A 13,368-nucleotide genomic window follows, 5' to 3' on the forward strand; every position below is an offset into this window, starting at 1 on the left:
GCATTTATTTTTCCTATTAATTGCTATTGAAATAAAAAAAAAATTAATTTCCAGGGGGCTAAGTAATATTTTTTCTGGAAAGGGGGCAGTAGGCCAAAAAAGTTTGGGAACCACTGGTCTAAATCTAGAAAATTTTTTCACTTCCTTTTTTTTTCTTCATTTACTTCCACAAAAAGATTAATATGAAAAAATGTTTTACATGATTGTACATGTGAAATATATATGATTGCTTACCATCTCAAGGGGTGGGGATTGGGATGGTGGTGAGGGAAGAAGGGGGAGAATTCAACTGGATAATCTTTGAAAAATGTTGGAAACTGTTTTTACATTTCATTTTGGAAAAAGATAAAATAAAATGTATATGCTTGATCTCTATTACACAGATATTTCTTCACCACCAGACACTTAACCAAGTCATACCACCCACTAATTGACACCTCATATACTTGGCAGGTAAGTCTCATGAAATGGATAAAGCACCAGGCTTGGAGTTAGAAGACTTATCTTCAAGAGTTCAAATATAGTCTCAGTCACTTAGTTGTGTGGTTTGGAGCAAGTTACTTAACCCTGTTTGCCTCAGTTTTCTCATCTATAAAATGAAATGGCAAACCATTCCAGTAAATTTGCCAAGAAAACTCCAAATGGGGTCACAAAGAGTTGGATAAGACCTAAACTTACAAACAAGAAAATGTCTCCAAGATCACAATCCTAGCAGAGGGGACATGACTGGGCAAGAAAGTGGGGGGAGGGGGCACCTGAGTGACTAGTGGGCCTGCGATGGGGAGCATCAGGGTGTCTAGGCAAGTATGTGGGATGGCAGTAGGCAGTGGGGTGTTGGTGGTTGTGTGAAGTAGTCATTGGGGGGGATGTGAAATGTGGTAGTCAGTGGGGGAATAGGGTAGGCAAGTATAGATTATGACCAGTTTAAGGAGACAGATGATTTGTCTAAGTTGGCAGTAAGAAGTAGGGTTTCTGAGGTGATGGTCACAAGGAGGATGAAAAATGGGATTCTGGGATGGTGAGATGGAGTGGGGTGACCAGTGGGTCTCTGAGACGTTGGCCAACAACATGCCGACTGGTGGATTTCTGAGGCGATGTTCAGCAAAGAGGTGATACTGTAGTCTCTAAGGGGGTGATGTCCCATCAGTTTGGAGTTGGAATCTAGTGGGCCTCTGAGGTGGCGGGTCAGCAGCGGGTTGAGGAGTGGTTCCTAAGGTGGCGAGAGGTGGTGGTCTGCAAATAAGAGACCAGTTGGGTGGTCAGTCTTTTCTCTCCCTGAATTAGTTAAGTCAAGGTTCTCCTAGACTCTAGGAGGAAGGGCCAGTGCCTTGCACGTGACGTCACAGCGAAGATTCCCCTCGGTTCTCAAGCCTAATAGGTCATTTCCTGTTCCAAGCTCCTCCCCTTCCAGTTCCAGCCCTGCCCGGGGCCTACGCCTCATTCTTCCTGTAAAGCTTCCTCTCGCCTGCCTTTCATTGGCTTAGCGCACCATCAGTTTCTTTCCATTCCTCGATTTTTCTTCCCGTCTCTTGCGTCCGTCTCGGATAGGTTAATATCGCTGTCACTTCAGTAAGACCCTCCTCTCCCCTTCCGTCGGTTTCAAGCCCGCGGTAGGTGGAAGCAGTAGGTTGATCCCACATATCTCCCACCCCCTGCCTCTGGTTCTGATAGGTTAACCACGATGTCAGTCGCGTCCCCGCCCCGCGGCCGATAGGCCTGCGGAACTGTCGTTCGGCCGCCGGCTGGGCTCCGCCCCCCAGTCGGGTGTTTGTGGTGGGGCTGCGGAGACGGGCCCGATCCCGCCGGAAGAGCCGAGACAATGGGGACCCGGGACGACGAATACGACTACCTGTTCAAAGGTGCCCAGGACTGAGGCGGGGAGGGCTGCGCAAGAGGGCGGGTCCTTCGGAAAGCTTGCCTCTGCTGTTGCCCGGGGCTTCTGTCCCGGAGTCGCGCTCGGCCAGGCTGGAGAGGGACCTCAGCGGGCCCTGGTGGGGGCGGCGGAACCAGGGCTGAGGCCTGGACTGACGCCGGGGTGGGGAACCGACCTGGGGTGGCGGATCCAATGAGGGCGGCCGCACGGAGTCCTCGGGTTTAAGGAGCTGGGGACTGCGGAGCCCGGGCCGGGAGATGGGGGAGGGGTGGGCTGGGATTATTGGGGAAGGGGCTGGTGCCCTCTGAAAAAGAGACGGGGGCGGGGCGGTTTAAGTACCGACACCTGACTGGGTGTCCTAGGTGATGGACACTGGAAGAAAGGGGGCGGGGACCTGAGTGCAGAAGAGAGTGTGAGGAGGGATTGGAGGGTTGGTGGGGCCTTGGGAGGGGGCGTTCCTAGGATTGGAGGAGGAAAGAAGACCTGGAGGTAGGGAAAAGCTGTGTGAGGTGTTAAGAAGGCGACTCTGGAAAGCTGGCTAAAAAGACACTCTAGAGACAAAACATGGGCTAAGAGGCCAGGCACATCTTGGTGACTTGACTTGTAGCTTCTAGCTTCTTAGACCATTTAAGCCCCTGTTAGGGGATGGGGACTGTGCTCCCCGCGGGGGAAGACCAAGGCTGAAAAACAAATGGGTAGTGAGGTGATGTGTTGGATTCTTTGGGGAAAGCTCTTGAGGCCCAGAAAGAAGGGAAGGAGAAAAGGGTAGTAGGTAAGGAGGTATTGGGGAGTAGGGCCAGGACGTATTGGGGGAATGAATAGGGGTAAGGAGGGAGAAATCAGAGTGGAGAGAGGCAAGGAGCTGCAAGGGAGGAAGAGCGGATAGCAGAATCTTGAATAGAGTATGGGGAGAAAAGGAGATTGGATATTGAGGCTAGGCATAGAGAATTGGACATGGGAGGGAGATTTAAGACTGGGAAGGGGAATGGAGGAGAAACTCACTAAGAGTAGTGTTGGTATCAGATAAAGGAAGGGCAGAGATGACCTGGATTAGAGGATGGAAAAAGAAAGCATTAGAGCTGGAGATAAGGGGAGTGTGGAGTGGTTTATGCAGAGGAGCCATGTAATTGAACTAATATGGTGTTGATATACAGGGCTTTGCTCATGTATTCTAGATTAAGGACAGACTCTCCAGAGCCAAAAGAATCGTGGCTATTAGATTGAGGAGTGTCCAGATTACCCAGAAGTCTTTCCTCACTGCCTTTATTTCTAAGATGTACCCAGAACTCCTCCTTGACCTGGAGAGGGTTACTGATTCTGACTGATGTGAGGGGGAGGAATACTACCAACAAGCTTCATTTCCTGAAGCCAGAGGGCTAGGCTATTGATCTCCTACACTGAGGACCTCCTACATTGAGTAACCGATAGGGTAGACTGGAAATATCAAAGGCTGCCAGCAAAGAGGTACTGAAGAGACTTGGCATGTTTCTGCTACTCTTATCCCTGGGTCCTATATGTTGGATCATTTGTTCTTCAGAATACTTGTTTCCCGATTTTTCTCTCATCTGAGATTCTTCAAGTTAAATCTAAGATATTTCCTTTTCTTCTTGTGCCTAGGACTGACTGACCACTATCTTAGTCTTGTCTAAGTCCTTGTTTCTCTTGCTGTGCCTAGACCACAAGATCCTCCCAACCTCTGCTTTTTTGCTTTAGTAGTGCCTCTCCTGCTTTCCACTCCATCTTCACTAATTTTCCAATATCTTTTTGTTGCTCAAACTCCTATAGACCCCAGACAGAAAGGGCTCAGCTCTGACAGCTGACTGAATAGGTTGAGCAGCCCTGTTCAGGAAATCCTTCTGCCTCATGTCACTGAAATGTCAGTTACTGACTTTTTTTTTTTTTAAACCCTTAACTTCTGTGTATTGGCTCCCAGGTGGAAGAGTGGTAAGGGTGGGCAATGGGGGTCAAGTGACTTGCCCAGAGTCACACAGCTGGGAAGTGTCTGAGGCTGGATTTGAACCTAAGACCTCCTGTCTCTAGGCCTGACTCTTAATCCACTGAGCTAACCAGCTGCCCCTTTAGAAATAAGTTTTTGTAAAAAAAATAATTTGATTCCACACTTGTAGATTTCTGTACTGTGGTAACTGAAATACTCAATATATGTTGCCATGCTCTTAATATACAAGATGCCAAAAAGTATTAAGCTTTAGTAGCTTAAAGCTGCACTAAAATTTTTGAAAAATCCTGTATGTGAGCTACTACAGACAAACCCTCCCCTGCTTAGCACTGATTTCAGGTACCTGATACTTATTTGAGCCCATGCCCAAAGATTTTTCTTTCCTGAGTAATAGGGTCTTTGCATCACTATTTTCAACTTTCCCTCTGTGTATCGCTTGGCCTTCATAGATCCCAGTTATTTAAGTCTTTGTACCCCATCCTACCTCCAAGATGCATATATTCATTATGTCCAGGAACAGATATCAGAGATGCAAAGAAATGTGTTCTCTTCCATTTAGTCAACAAAGCATTCTAACAAGTATTTATTAAGCACTTAATGTGTTACAGGCACTGTACTAGGCTTGAAAAAGTACAAAGGCAAAAGCAATTCCTGTCCTCTAGGGGTATTCTAATGAGGGAGACAAGGTGTGTAATAACAGAAGTATTTACTAGACGTATACGTAATAGGTGGTAGGTAATATGAGAAGGGAAGACACTGGCAGCTGAGGGGACGGGAAAGGTCCACAGAAGGTGACAGGGTTTGAAGAACCCTGCATATCAGTGGAAATTTTGGAAATAAAGAGGCAAAGGTGAGGGGACAGAGGATTCCAGGCATGGATTATAGTCATTAGAAAGGGATAGTGTCATGTTTGATTAACTACAAGTAGGCTAGTGCAGCTGGACTGTAGAATGCTTGGAGGAGAGTGAAGTATAAGAAGATTGCACATATAGTAAGGGGAAAGGTTGTGCATAATGCCAATGTTATTATAACCTTGGTAGCTGAGTGGAAGATTTATTAGAATAAGGAGGAACTTGAGGTAGAGAGTTTAGGTAGACAGCTATTGGAATAGTCTAGAGATAAGCGATGATAAAGACCTGAACAATACTTACTATGTAAGTAAAGAATGGGACTGATGGGGAAAACATTGTGAAGGTAGAAGTGAGAAGATTTGACAGTGTTCTGGATATGTGAAGGGAGTCAAGTAAGATCCTGAGAATTAGAACAGGGCTTCTAGGGATGATGGTGGAAAGCTGTGCCTGAGTTCTTCAGGGCCCTAAGGGTGAGAGGCAAAATGGAGATAGCTCTGAAGTTCAGATTTCAATTAGAAGGGCAGTTATGGTTTGGATGTCATTAAGCAATTCTTCCCTTTGAACTTGAAAAATAGGCCTATTGGCACTCTTCTTGGAGAGCATGTGGATGGAAAGAACACTGGAATAAAAGGTGAGAGTTCAGCTCTTGGCAATGATAGCTATATGACATCTGGCAAGTCATTTAACCTTTGAGCTTAAATTTCCCCAACTGTAAAGTGGGGAATAATAACATTTATTTGGCATGACTGTTATGACCATCAAAGTAGATTATAAAGCCTCTTGAGAGCTAATCAAATATGACCTTTTTATTACATCAGAAAACTTCTTGAAAGCTTTGTTTCAGTCTGCAGTGTAGCAGAAATCACCTATAGATAATAGTCTGCCCACCTGAAAAAATGAGTGACTAGTTTTTCTTAAATTCTCTTAAAAAAAAAAAAAAAAAAACCCTTATCTACTGTCTTAGAATCAACACCAATAATTGGTTCCACAGCAGAAGAGTGGTACGGGCTAGGCAGCTGGGGTAAATGACTTCTCCAGGGTTACACAGTTATAGAAGTGCCTGAGGCCAGATTTGAGGCCTTCCTGACTCCAGTCCTGGCTCTCTATCTACTGAGTCACCTACTTGCCCCTTTTAAAAATTCTTGAGGGGCAAAGGCACAGGATTACCTCTTCTAGAATAGGTAGGGATGTACCAGAATTTCAAACTAATTCTCTTGTTCATCATGTACATGGAGTCTCCTCTTGAGCAAATACTTTTTGATTGTAGTTTTACTGAATTATCTGATTTGAAAAAAATTAAATCTATGTAACTGGGAGAACCTCTGTTTCACGCCATTCAATAAGGACTCAGCCTTTTATCTCCCCCTTTCCACTACTATGTAAGGCACTTTCTGGAGCAGGAGAAGACTATGATATTGTTGGCAACTTTGGTGCTCGGGTCATGTCTTAATGTTGCTTTGTATTCATCCCCATTTTGTATATCTCTGATAGAGTTCTGTATGTATCTCGATAGGTTATTAACCATTAATTTCTTGACTGAAGATAATCATTTACAAATACAAATATACCACATGATATAGACCAGTGATGGGAAACCTTTTGGAACTTTTTAGGAACCCCTATGCCATGCCCCACCCACCAGACTATGTGCCCACATCCTGCCCCAATTGTGTGCCATGCCCTGCTCCCAGCTGTGTGCCCTGCCTCCTGATTGTGTGCTGTGCTCTACTCACCCTTGCATTGGGGGGTAGGGCCGGAATGCAGGCTGGCCAAGATAGAGTCAGCTCTGCTTGGAGAGAGGCTTAAGTGCCCCACCCTCTGAATTCAGGGGTGGGGCTGGGCTCCCAGTAGGCCAAGCTAGGGGCCCATGTGTCCCCACAGAGAGGTCTCTGCATGTCATCTTTGGCACACATGCCATAGGTTCACCATCATGGGTATAGACAATACAATAGAATTTCAATTAAAAAAATTTATGAAGTACCTGTGATATTCTAGGCATGGAGCTTATTTAAAAAAGAAGGAGAAGAAATAATCCCTGCCTTCAAAAACTCTTTTGGGGTGGGAATAGTTAGGAAGATACAACATGTATGTAGATAAGTAAATATAAAATAATACAGTTTTGTGCAAACTTTAATATAAATTTCAAAATGGAGATAATATTAATAAAGAAAAGCATAATTATACAACCTGGAAGAATCAGGAAAAGTTTTGTGCAGGGAGTATCAGGCACCTGAGTTATATCTTGAAGGAAACTAGGAATTCCCAAGGGGGTGATCACTGTGGACAAGAGTAGTCTAAACAGATTTATCAGGGCTGAGACTGTGGAGATAAGACATTTGAGTCTTTTGGCAAGATTTTAAAATTGCAGCTCCACCTCCATTGAAAATATGAATATGATTTTACCTCTTAAAAGAGAAACTATCTGAAGTAGTCTCATGTGGATTTAGTTTGAAGCTTCAAACTTAGATCCTCCCTCCCTCCCTCCCTTAGATCTGCAAGCACCCTAAGGAGTAAGGCTAGAAGATGTTCATCTTAAGGCAAAGAGGCAAATTTGTTCTCCTAGCTATCAGAGATATTTGGTGGGATGAGATATGATTGGAATATAGCTCTTCAAGGAAGTACCTTATTCTAAAGACTGAAGATAGTTTGGAGTAAGATGATATAAGAAGGAGATATTCATTTGAGCAAATCCAGGAATCAGAGGGGGAATTTTTTTTAATTTTTAATTTTAACTAAAAAATTTTTTTCTATGGTTACGATTCTCCATCCCCTCATCCCTCCCCCCTCCCAGAGTTGACAAGCAATTCCACTGAGTTATACATAAATATATTATCACTCGAACTCATTTCCATATTATTCATTTTTGTAAAAGAGCAAGCCTTTAAGACCAAATCCCCAAATCACATACTTATATAAATAAATGATGAATCACATGTTTTCTTCAGGATCTCTACTCCAGAGAGGGGGATTTTTATCTAGACATTGGCAATAATGCTTTCTCTTCTAAAAGGAGTGCAACTAAAAATTTATCGACTAGTCTTGATGTTAATTTCATCCTTCAGAAAGACAAAAGATCCAACAAGGGGGAGGTTTTATTTTGGGTCTGATTCTCACTAGGGTGAAAGAATCTAGTTGCTGTTATAAAATGGTGGAAACCTTTGGGGGTGGGGGAGAAGCGCTCCATCTAAGATATCAATACAATGAAAAGAATTGACATTATATGCACTCTTCCATACCTATAGATCTCCTCCCTCTGCAAAGGATGGGGGAGAAGCACCCATAATCTTTGGTGAGTATATTTTTTCCCCCTTTAAACCGTTACTTCTGTCTTAGAATTGATTCTGAGTATTGGTTTCAAGGCAGAAGAATAGCGGTAAGGGCTGGGCAATGAGGGTTAAGTGACTTGCCTAGGGTCATTGTAACGATTAAAAATGATAAAAGTTGATGATATGAGGGAAATTAATAGTTTAATTAAAGCCATGTTAATAAAATAATTTGGATGACCGTGCCTGACTACTTTTAAAAGTGCCGCCCGTCTGTATCTCCACCCATCTTCCTTAGTTGAACACCAGAGAGTGCATCTCAAGCCGTTCCCGTTGTCTGATGTGATCACGTCAGAAACCGGAAACCCATTGGATCACAGGAAATGTAGTCTCAAAGTTCCCCACATGTCCACAGGAAGTTTGTAAGATACTTTTAAATACTTTTAAATGGCACCTCCCTGAATTCCAAACAACACATCATACAGTTAAGAGGTGTTTGAGGCCACATTTGAACCCAGGAACTCCCATCTCCAGGCCTGACTCTCCACTAGCCGCTAGCTGCCTCAACATATATGCTGAAAGCAAGGATAGGTAAACAATAGATTGGCTACCAAGCAAGGCATGGTCCAGTAAGAATATTGTCACAAACTGAAGTTGGTAGGGGGGAAAAAAGCTAAAGAAGACAACATGTCACCGAAGAGGCCTTTCCAAGTATGAGATCTGTTGATTTTTTGGCTGTATGAAGCCCCTGGTCCCTCAAGTAGGGAATTCTTGGGAGCAGGTGTGACTCAGCCTCCTTGAAACCATCACTAACCTTGAGCTTGGCTGTTGGCACTTCTTCCAGGCTCCAGATTTTGGTGGATGGAAGGAGTAGATACATCAGTGTCACAGATTGCAAACTCTCCACATTTTAGAAGATAGACTTTGTGAGTTAATGTTGTAAGAGGGAAATTTAGGCATTTTATAGATATGTATTTAAAGTGTGGCCTCCAGGAATCAACAATTCAGGTTGATTCCGTAATTAAATCAGACCTAAGTCAGCATCAGGTTAAGGCACTTTATTTACAATCAGGAAGGTAAAGGTATAGGAATAAAGAAAAAAGGGAGAGGCTAGTCCAGGCCTGCAGAGAAGAGAGAAGGTTAAAAGGCTAAATAAATGAAGCTGCAAACCTCAAGGCCTAGCAACCAGATAGGCTAGTGCCTATTTAAGGCAGAGTTTGGAAGCAGCCTAGGTAGGCCAAGGAAGTCAGCCTAACTTACCCACATGACCATTCAGAGTAGAAGCTGCCTGAGCACCAAGTTCAAGGCGGGAACTGCCTCCACAGGAAGTAACCAACATACTTAAAGAGATAGTGTCTTTTGTCACTTCCCGTGGGTCCACCTCTAATTCAAATGGACAAATGGCAGTCTCTACACTGATTTTGGGCAGTCCTTGTTCTTGATTTGTTACTTATTGTCACGTGTGGGTAACTCGTCTCCCCTCCCCACTAAGGGAAGTGGGAATGACCTCATCTCAGGTAGGTAGAGTTTTGACTATAGAATGGACTAGAGCTAATTTTATTTACACAATGTGTTAGGACATTTTCCTTACCTGTTGGCCAGTCCTCAAGTGCTGACCTGTGCACATTGGCGAAAGCAGTACATAGATGACAGAAACCTAGTCTGTCCCTAGGTCCATCTGCAAAGGAACCTTCTTAGTTTCTGCTTTGCTGGCATAGCCTTTGAGAGAACCATGGTCATCTCTTGAAGTGGTAGAGGAAGAAAGAACTTCAGAGGAGGATACTTATTCACAAAACATTTATGTTGCCCTGAAAAGTCAAGTTTTCTAGCATTAAAAATTGCATTTTTAAAAAATTTTCTTAGAAAGTATCCTTATCTTCTTCCTTTCTCTCAAGGGAGTCTAAGTCAGTTTCTTGATGATCATAATAATAACTAACATTTATATAATATTTATCATGTGCCAGACACTGGGCTAAAGGCCTTATAGTTATTATCTCCTTTGATCATTTTCATCAGTTTAATTCAACAAATGTGTGATGAGTGCTTACAGGGTATGGGATTGGGGTCAAGGCAGCTGCTACACTGCCTGCCTCTCTGGTCCTGTTATAGAACTTAAGAGAATGGGTTGAACTTCAAATCATGTTGAATATTTATTCTGTGCTTAGGGGTTGGGATACAAGGAAAGGAACAAACATGATTGGCTGTCCCTTTGGGGGTGGGGGGTTCACATTTAAATAGATTTGAGAGACAATATGCCACTAACTACACACAGTATAAACTGGAGATAATCATAAATGGGAGGTTGGGAGGCAGGGGTAAATGGGAAAAGTTCCTTGAAGGAGGTAGGGTTGGAGTTGAGTCTTGAGCAAAACTACTAGAGAAAGGAAGTGACCATTCTTGGCCATTGCACATTTCCAGTCTTCTGGTTTGTCTGGATCTCTTAGAACCACTTCTGACTTTGATGGTTTTTCAGCAGTTTGGAGAATATGGCTTGTTCTGTGGCCTCACATGCCAAATCAGGACTCTGTTAATATCCAATGCAGATGCAGCACATCTTGGATCAGCTTTGGTAGAGATTGAGGATATTGGGCATCTGGGAGAACACATTTCTTTCTGAATTAGTTGGAATTATTTTTTCTGACTAGTATTGCCTGCACGACCCTGAAACAGAACAGCTATTTCCAGGAGAGAGTGGAGCCTCAATCCTTTTTAAAAAGGGGCTATGGTACTCCTGGCCTTAAATAGGGCATTATTTTCCCAACACAAGGAATAGTTTGTCTTATAGTTGACAAGTATATGTTTAGAGAAGGTCAGGCTGCAGTCTTAGCATTGGAAAATACTTGTGCACCCACCGGGCCTTCCTTCTAGCTGCCCAGCTGCAGATTACTACTATTCACCCAAATCTTGGCTCTTGAATTGAAACCTTGGCTCTTGAAACCCCAAGGCTTCTGAAATCTTTGGTAGTATGGTCAAAGAAAGTGCCAGAGTGGGGACAAAATACCAGGCGAAATGCTTCAGAGGTCAGGAGAGAACAGAGTGTTCACAAAGGGCAGGAGAAGGGAGAGATCATGAAGGTACCTTTAGTGCCAGACCTAGTAACATTACATTATTGTTTGATCTTTCACTGACCTGTTTTGACTGGAATTAACTCAAGTATCAGTGAAGCATTTACAAGATGGTCTTGTAAATGTGTTGGAGAAATGTATTTTGACTACATACTAGCAGGTGAATCACAGTTGGTTGAACAAATAAAATTCTATCTAGTTATTAATTTCTCAGAGACATCATGGAAGGAAAATCCTAGTAGAGGATCACAGATTTCTGTCTTTGTCCCTCCCTTATTTAACATTTTAACTAGTGCTTCAGATGAAGATCTTGAGGGGGTTCTTCTCTCTCTCTCTTTTTTTTTTTTAAACCCTTAACTTCTGTGTATTGGATCATAGGTGGAAGAGTGGTAAGGGTGGGCAATGGGGGTCAAGTGACTTGCCCAGGGTCACAAAGCTGGGAAGTGTCTGAGGCCAAATTTGAACCTAGGACCTCCCGTCTCTAGGCCTGACTCTCAATCCACTGAGCTACCCAGCTGCCCCCTTGAGGGGGTTCTTAACACATCTTCATTTAATACAGAAGCTGGGAGGGATGCACTAAGATGGTCAGAGTACCTCAGTCTGAGTGGGAGGAACGTTAGCCAGTCCAACCATTTCATTTTATTGTGGGTGAGGCTCAGAGTGGGGAATTGTTTGCCTAAGTTCATACTAAATCAGTATCATCTAGGTCTCTTGATGGACAGACAGACTTGATTTGCCATCCATTTATATTGTGAAAGTCTTCATGGAAAGTGTTGTCTTGGCAGCTGTAGGTTTTTTGTTTTTGTTTTTTAACCCATTAGATCTAAAACAAGATGACCAAAAGTTTCAGGGGAAGTCATGTTGCTCTGTCTGCAAAACTACATTTCAGGCAAAAGCATTTTTGTTAGTGGTCGACTATAGGCTAGTCATCTTGGACCTTCTCCATCTTCCCTACACATGCTGGAATGCAACAGAACAATCACAGAATTTTTAAGGTAGAAGAGGTTTCAGAAGTCATCAGGTCCAATACATATCAGAATCTGCTCTTCACCAATACTGACAGGTCAAGAGGTCGTCTAGACTGTGCTTGAAAACCTTTAGGGAGAGAAAATTCACTTCCTTCCAAGCTAGCCTATTTCTGTTTAAGAAAGCTTTTTTTTTTTTCCCCCTTGAGCCTTCATCTTACTCAATAACTTTCACCCATTTTTCCTAGTTTTGCTCTCTGAAATATAACAGAACAGGTCTGTTTAAAAAAAAAAAGTTTTATTAATGCTTTTTAGAAAAATCAATGCCTGCCAATGGTTTCCCTCTCCCAAAAGAAACCTCTTGTGACAAGTACATGCAATCAAATCAAGTCAATCATCTCACTCCTGGGGTCTAAATAGTGCAAGTTTTATTTTGTACATTCTGCCTACAATTTTTTTGCCCATAGACAGGAGGTGGCTTCACATTTCATGACAATTCAGTGATCAAAGTTCTGAAATCTTTCAGGGTTACTGTCCTTCACTGTATTTGTTTTATAAAGGTTTTCTGCTTTACTTTCTATATCAGCAGAACAAGTCTAATCATTCTAACTTTCATGATAGCCCTCCATCTTCATGCTTCCTTTCAGTCTTTTCTTCTCTACACTAAATATCTCCAGGAGATGATGGATGTAAAGTACTTTGCAAACTTGAAAGTCTACAAAAAAATGTTAGTCTTTATTCTTATGGTTTCAAGGACCCCATCCTCACCTCATCTCATAGGAAGTACTCAAGTAAATACAGTACTTGCTTTTTTGTTGTGTTTTTGGGGTATCGCAAATCTTGATTGACAATGAGGATTAGTTGGATATATGACTCCATTGTATTGACTGAATTGAAAAGAGTTGGTAGGTAATCTTGGGTTTATTTTGAGGCTAAGGAATATTCTTTTTTTTTTTTTAAACCCTTACCTTCCATCTTGGAGTCAATACTGGATATTGGCTCCAAGGCAGAAGAGTGATAAGGGCTAGGCAATGGGGGTCAAGTGACTTGCCCAGGGTCATATGGCTGGGAAGTGTCTGAGGCCAGATTTGAACCTAGGACCTCTCCTAGGCCTGACTCTCAATCCACTGAGCTACCCAGCTGCCGCTCCCCCACCCCTAAGGAATATTCTAAGAGATATCTAGAGAAGGTTGGGAGTATTTGATGCAAATAAGTGTTGACTCAGCTTTCTTTTTGTTGCCATTTACTAGTGGCCCCGGAAAGATGGGGTGCCAGGGAATGTTTTAAGCTTTCAGTGCAAAAGGTAGAATTTAGTTAACTTCTAAGTCATACCCAGAACACAGATCCTCTGCTCTCCTTGAAAAAGGAACCATTGTTGTTTTAATGACTTATGC

At 42.9% G+C, this 13,368-nt stretch overlaps 1 protein-coding gene across 1 annotated transcript in view; it reads left to right on the forward strand.

The window, feature by feature from the left end:
• The first annotated feature begins 1,787 nt into the window (after positions 1 to 1,787).
• The window catches only part of RAB11B (RAB11B, member RAS oncogene family), a 42,762-nt gene continuing 31,181 nt past the window's right edge, over positions 1,788 to 13,368 (forward strand). Inside the window, exon 1 of the mRNA XM_044672765.1 lies at positions 1,788 to 1,859. Within this exon, the coding sequence (XP_044528700.1) occupies positions 1,820 to 1,859 (40 nt within the window). The 5' untranslated portion in view covers positions 1,788 to 1,819. The remainder of the gene's footprint in view (positions 1,860 to 13,368) is intronic.

This window comes from Gracilinanus agilis, chromosome 1, assembly GCF_016433145.1.
Source record: "Gracilinanus agilis isolate LMUSP501 chromosome 1, AgileGrace, whole genome shotgun sequence".
NCBI classification, from domain to species: Eukaryota; Metazoa; Chordata; class Mammalia; order Didelphimorphia; family Didelphidae; genus Gracilinanus; species Gracilinanus agilis.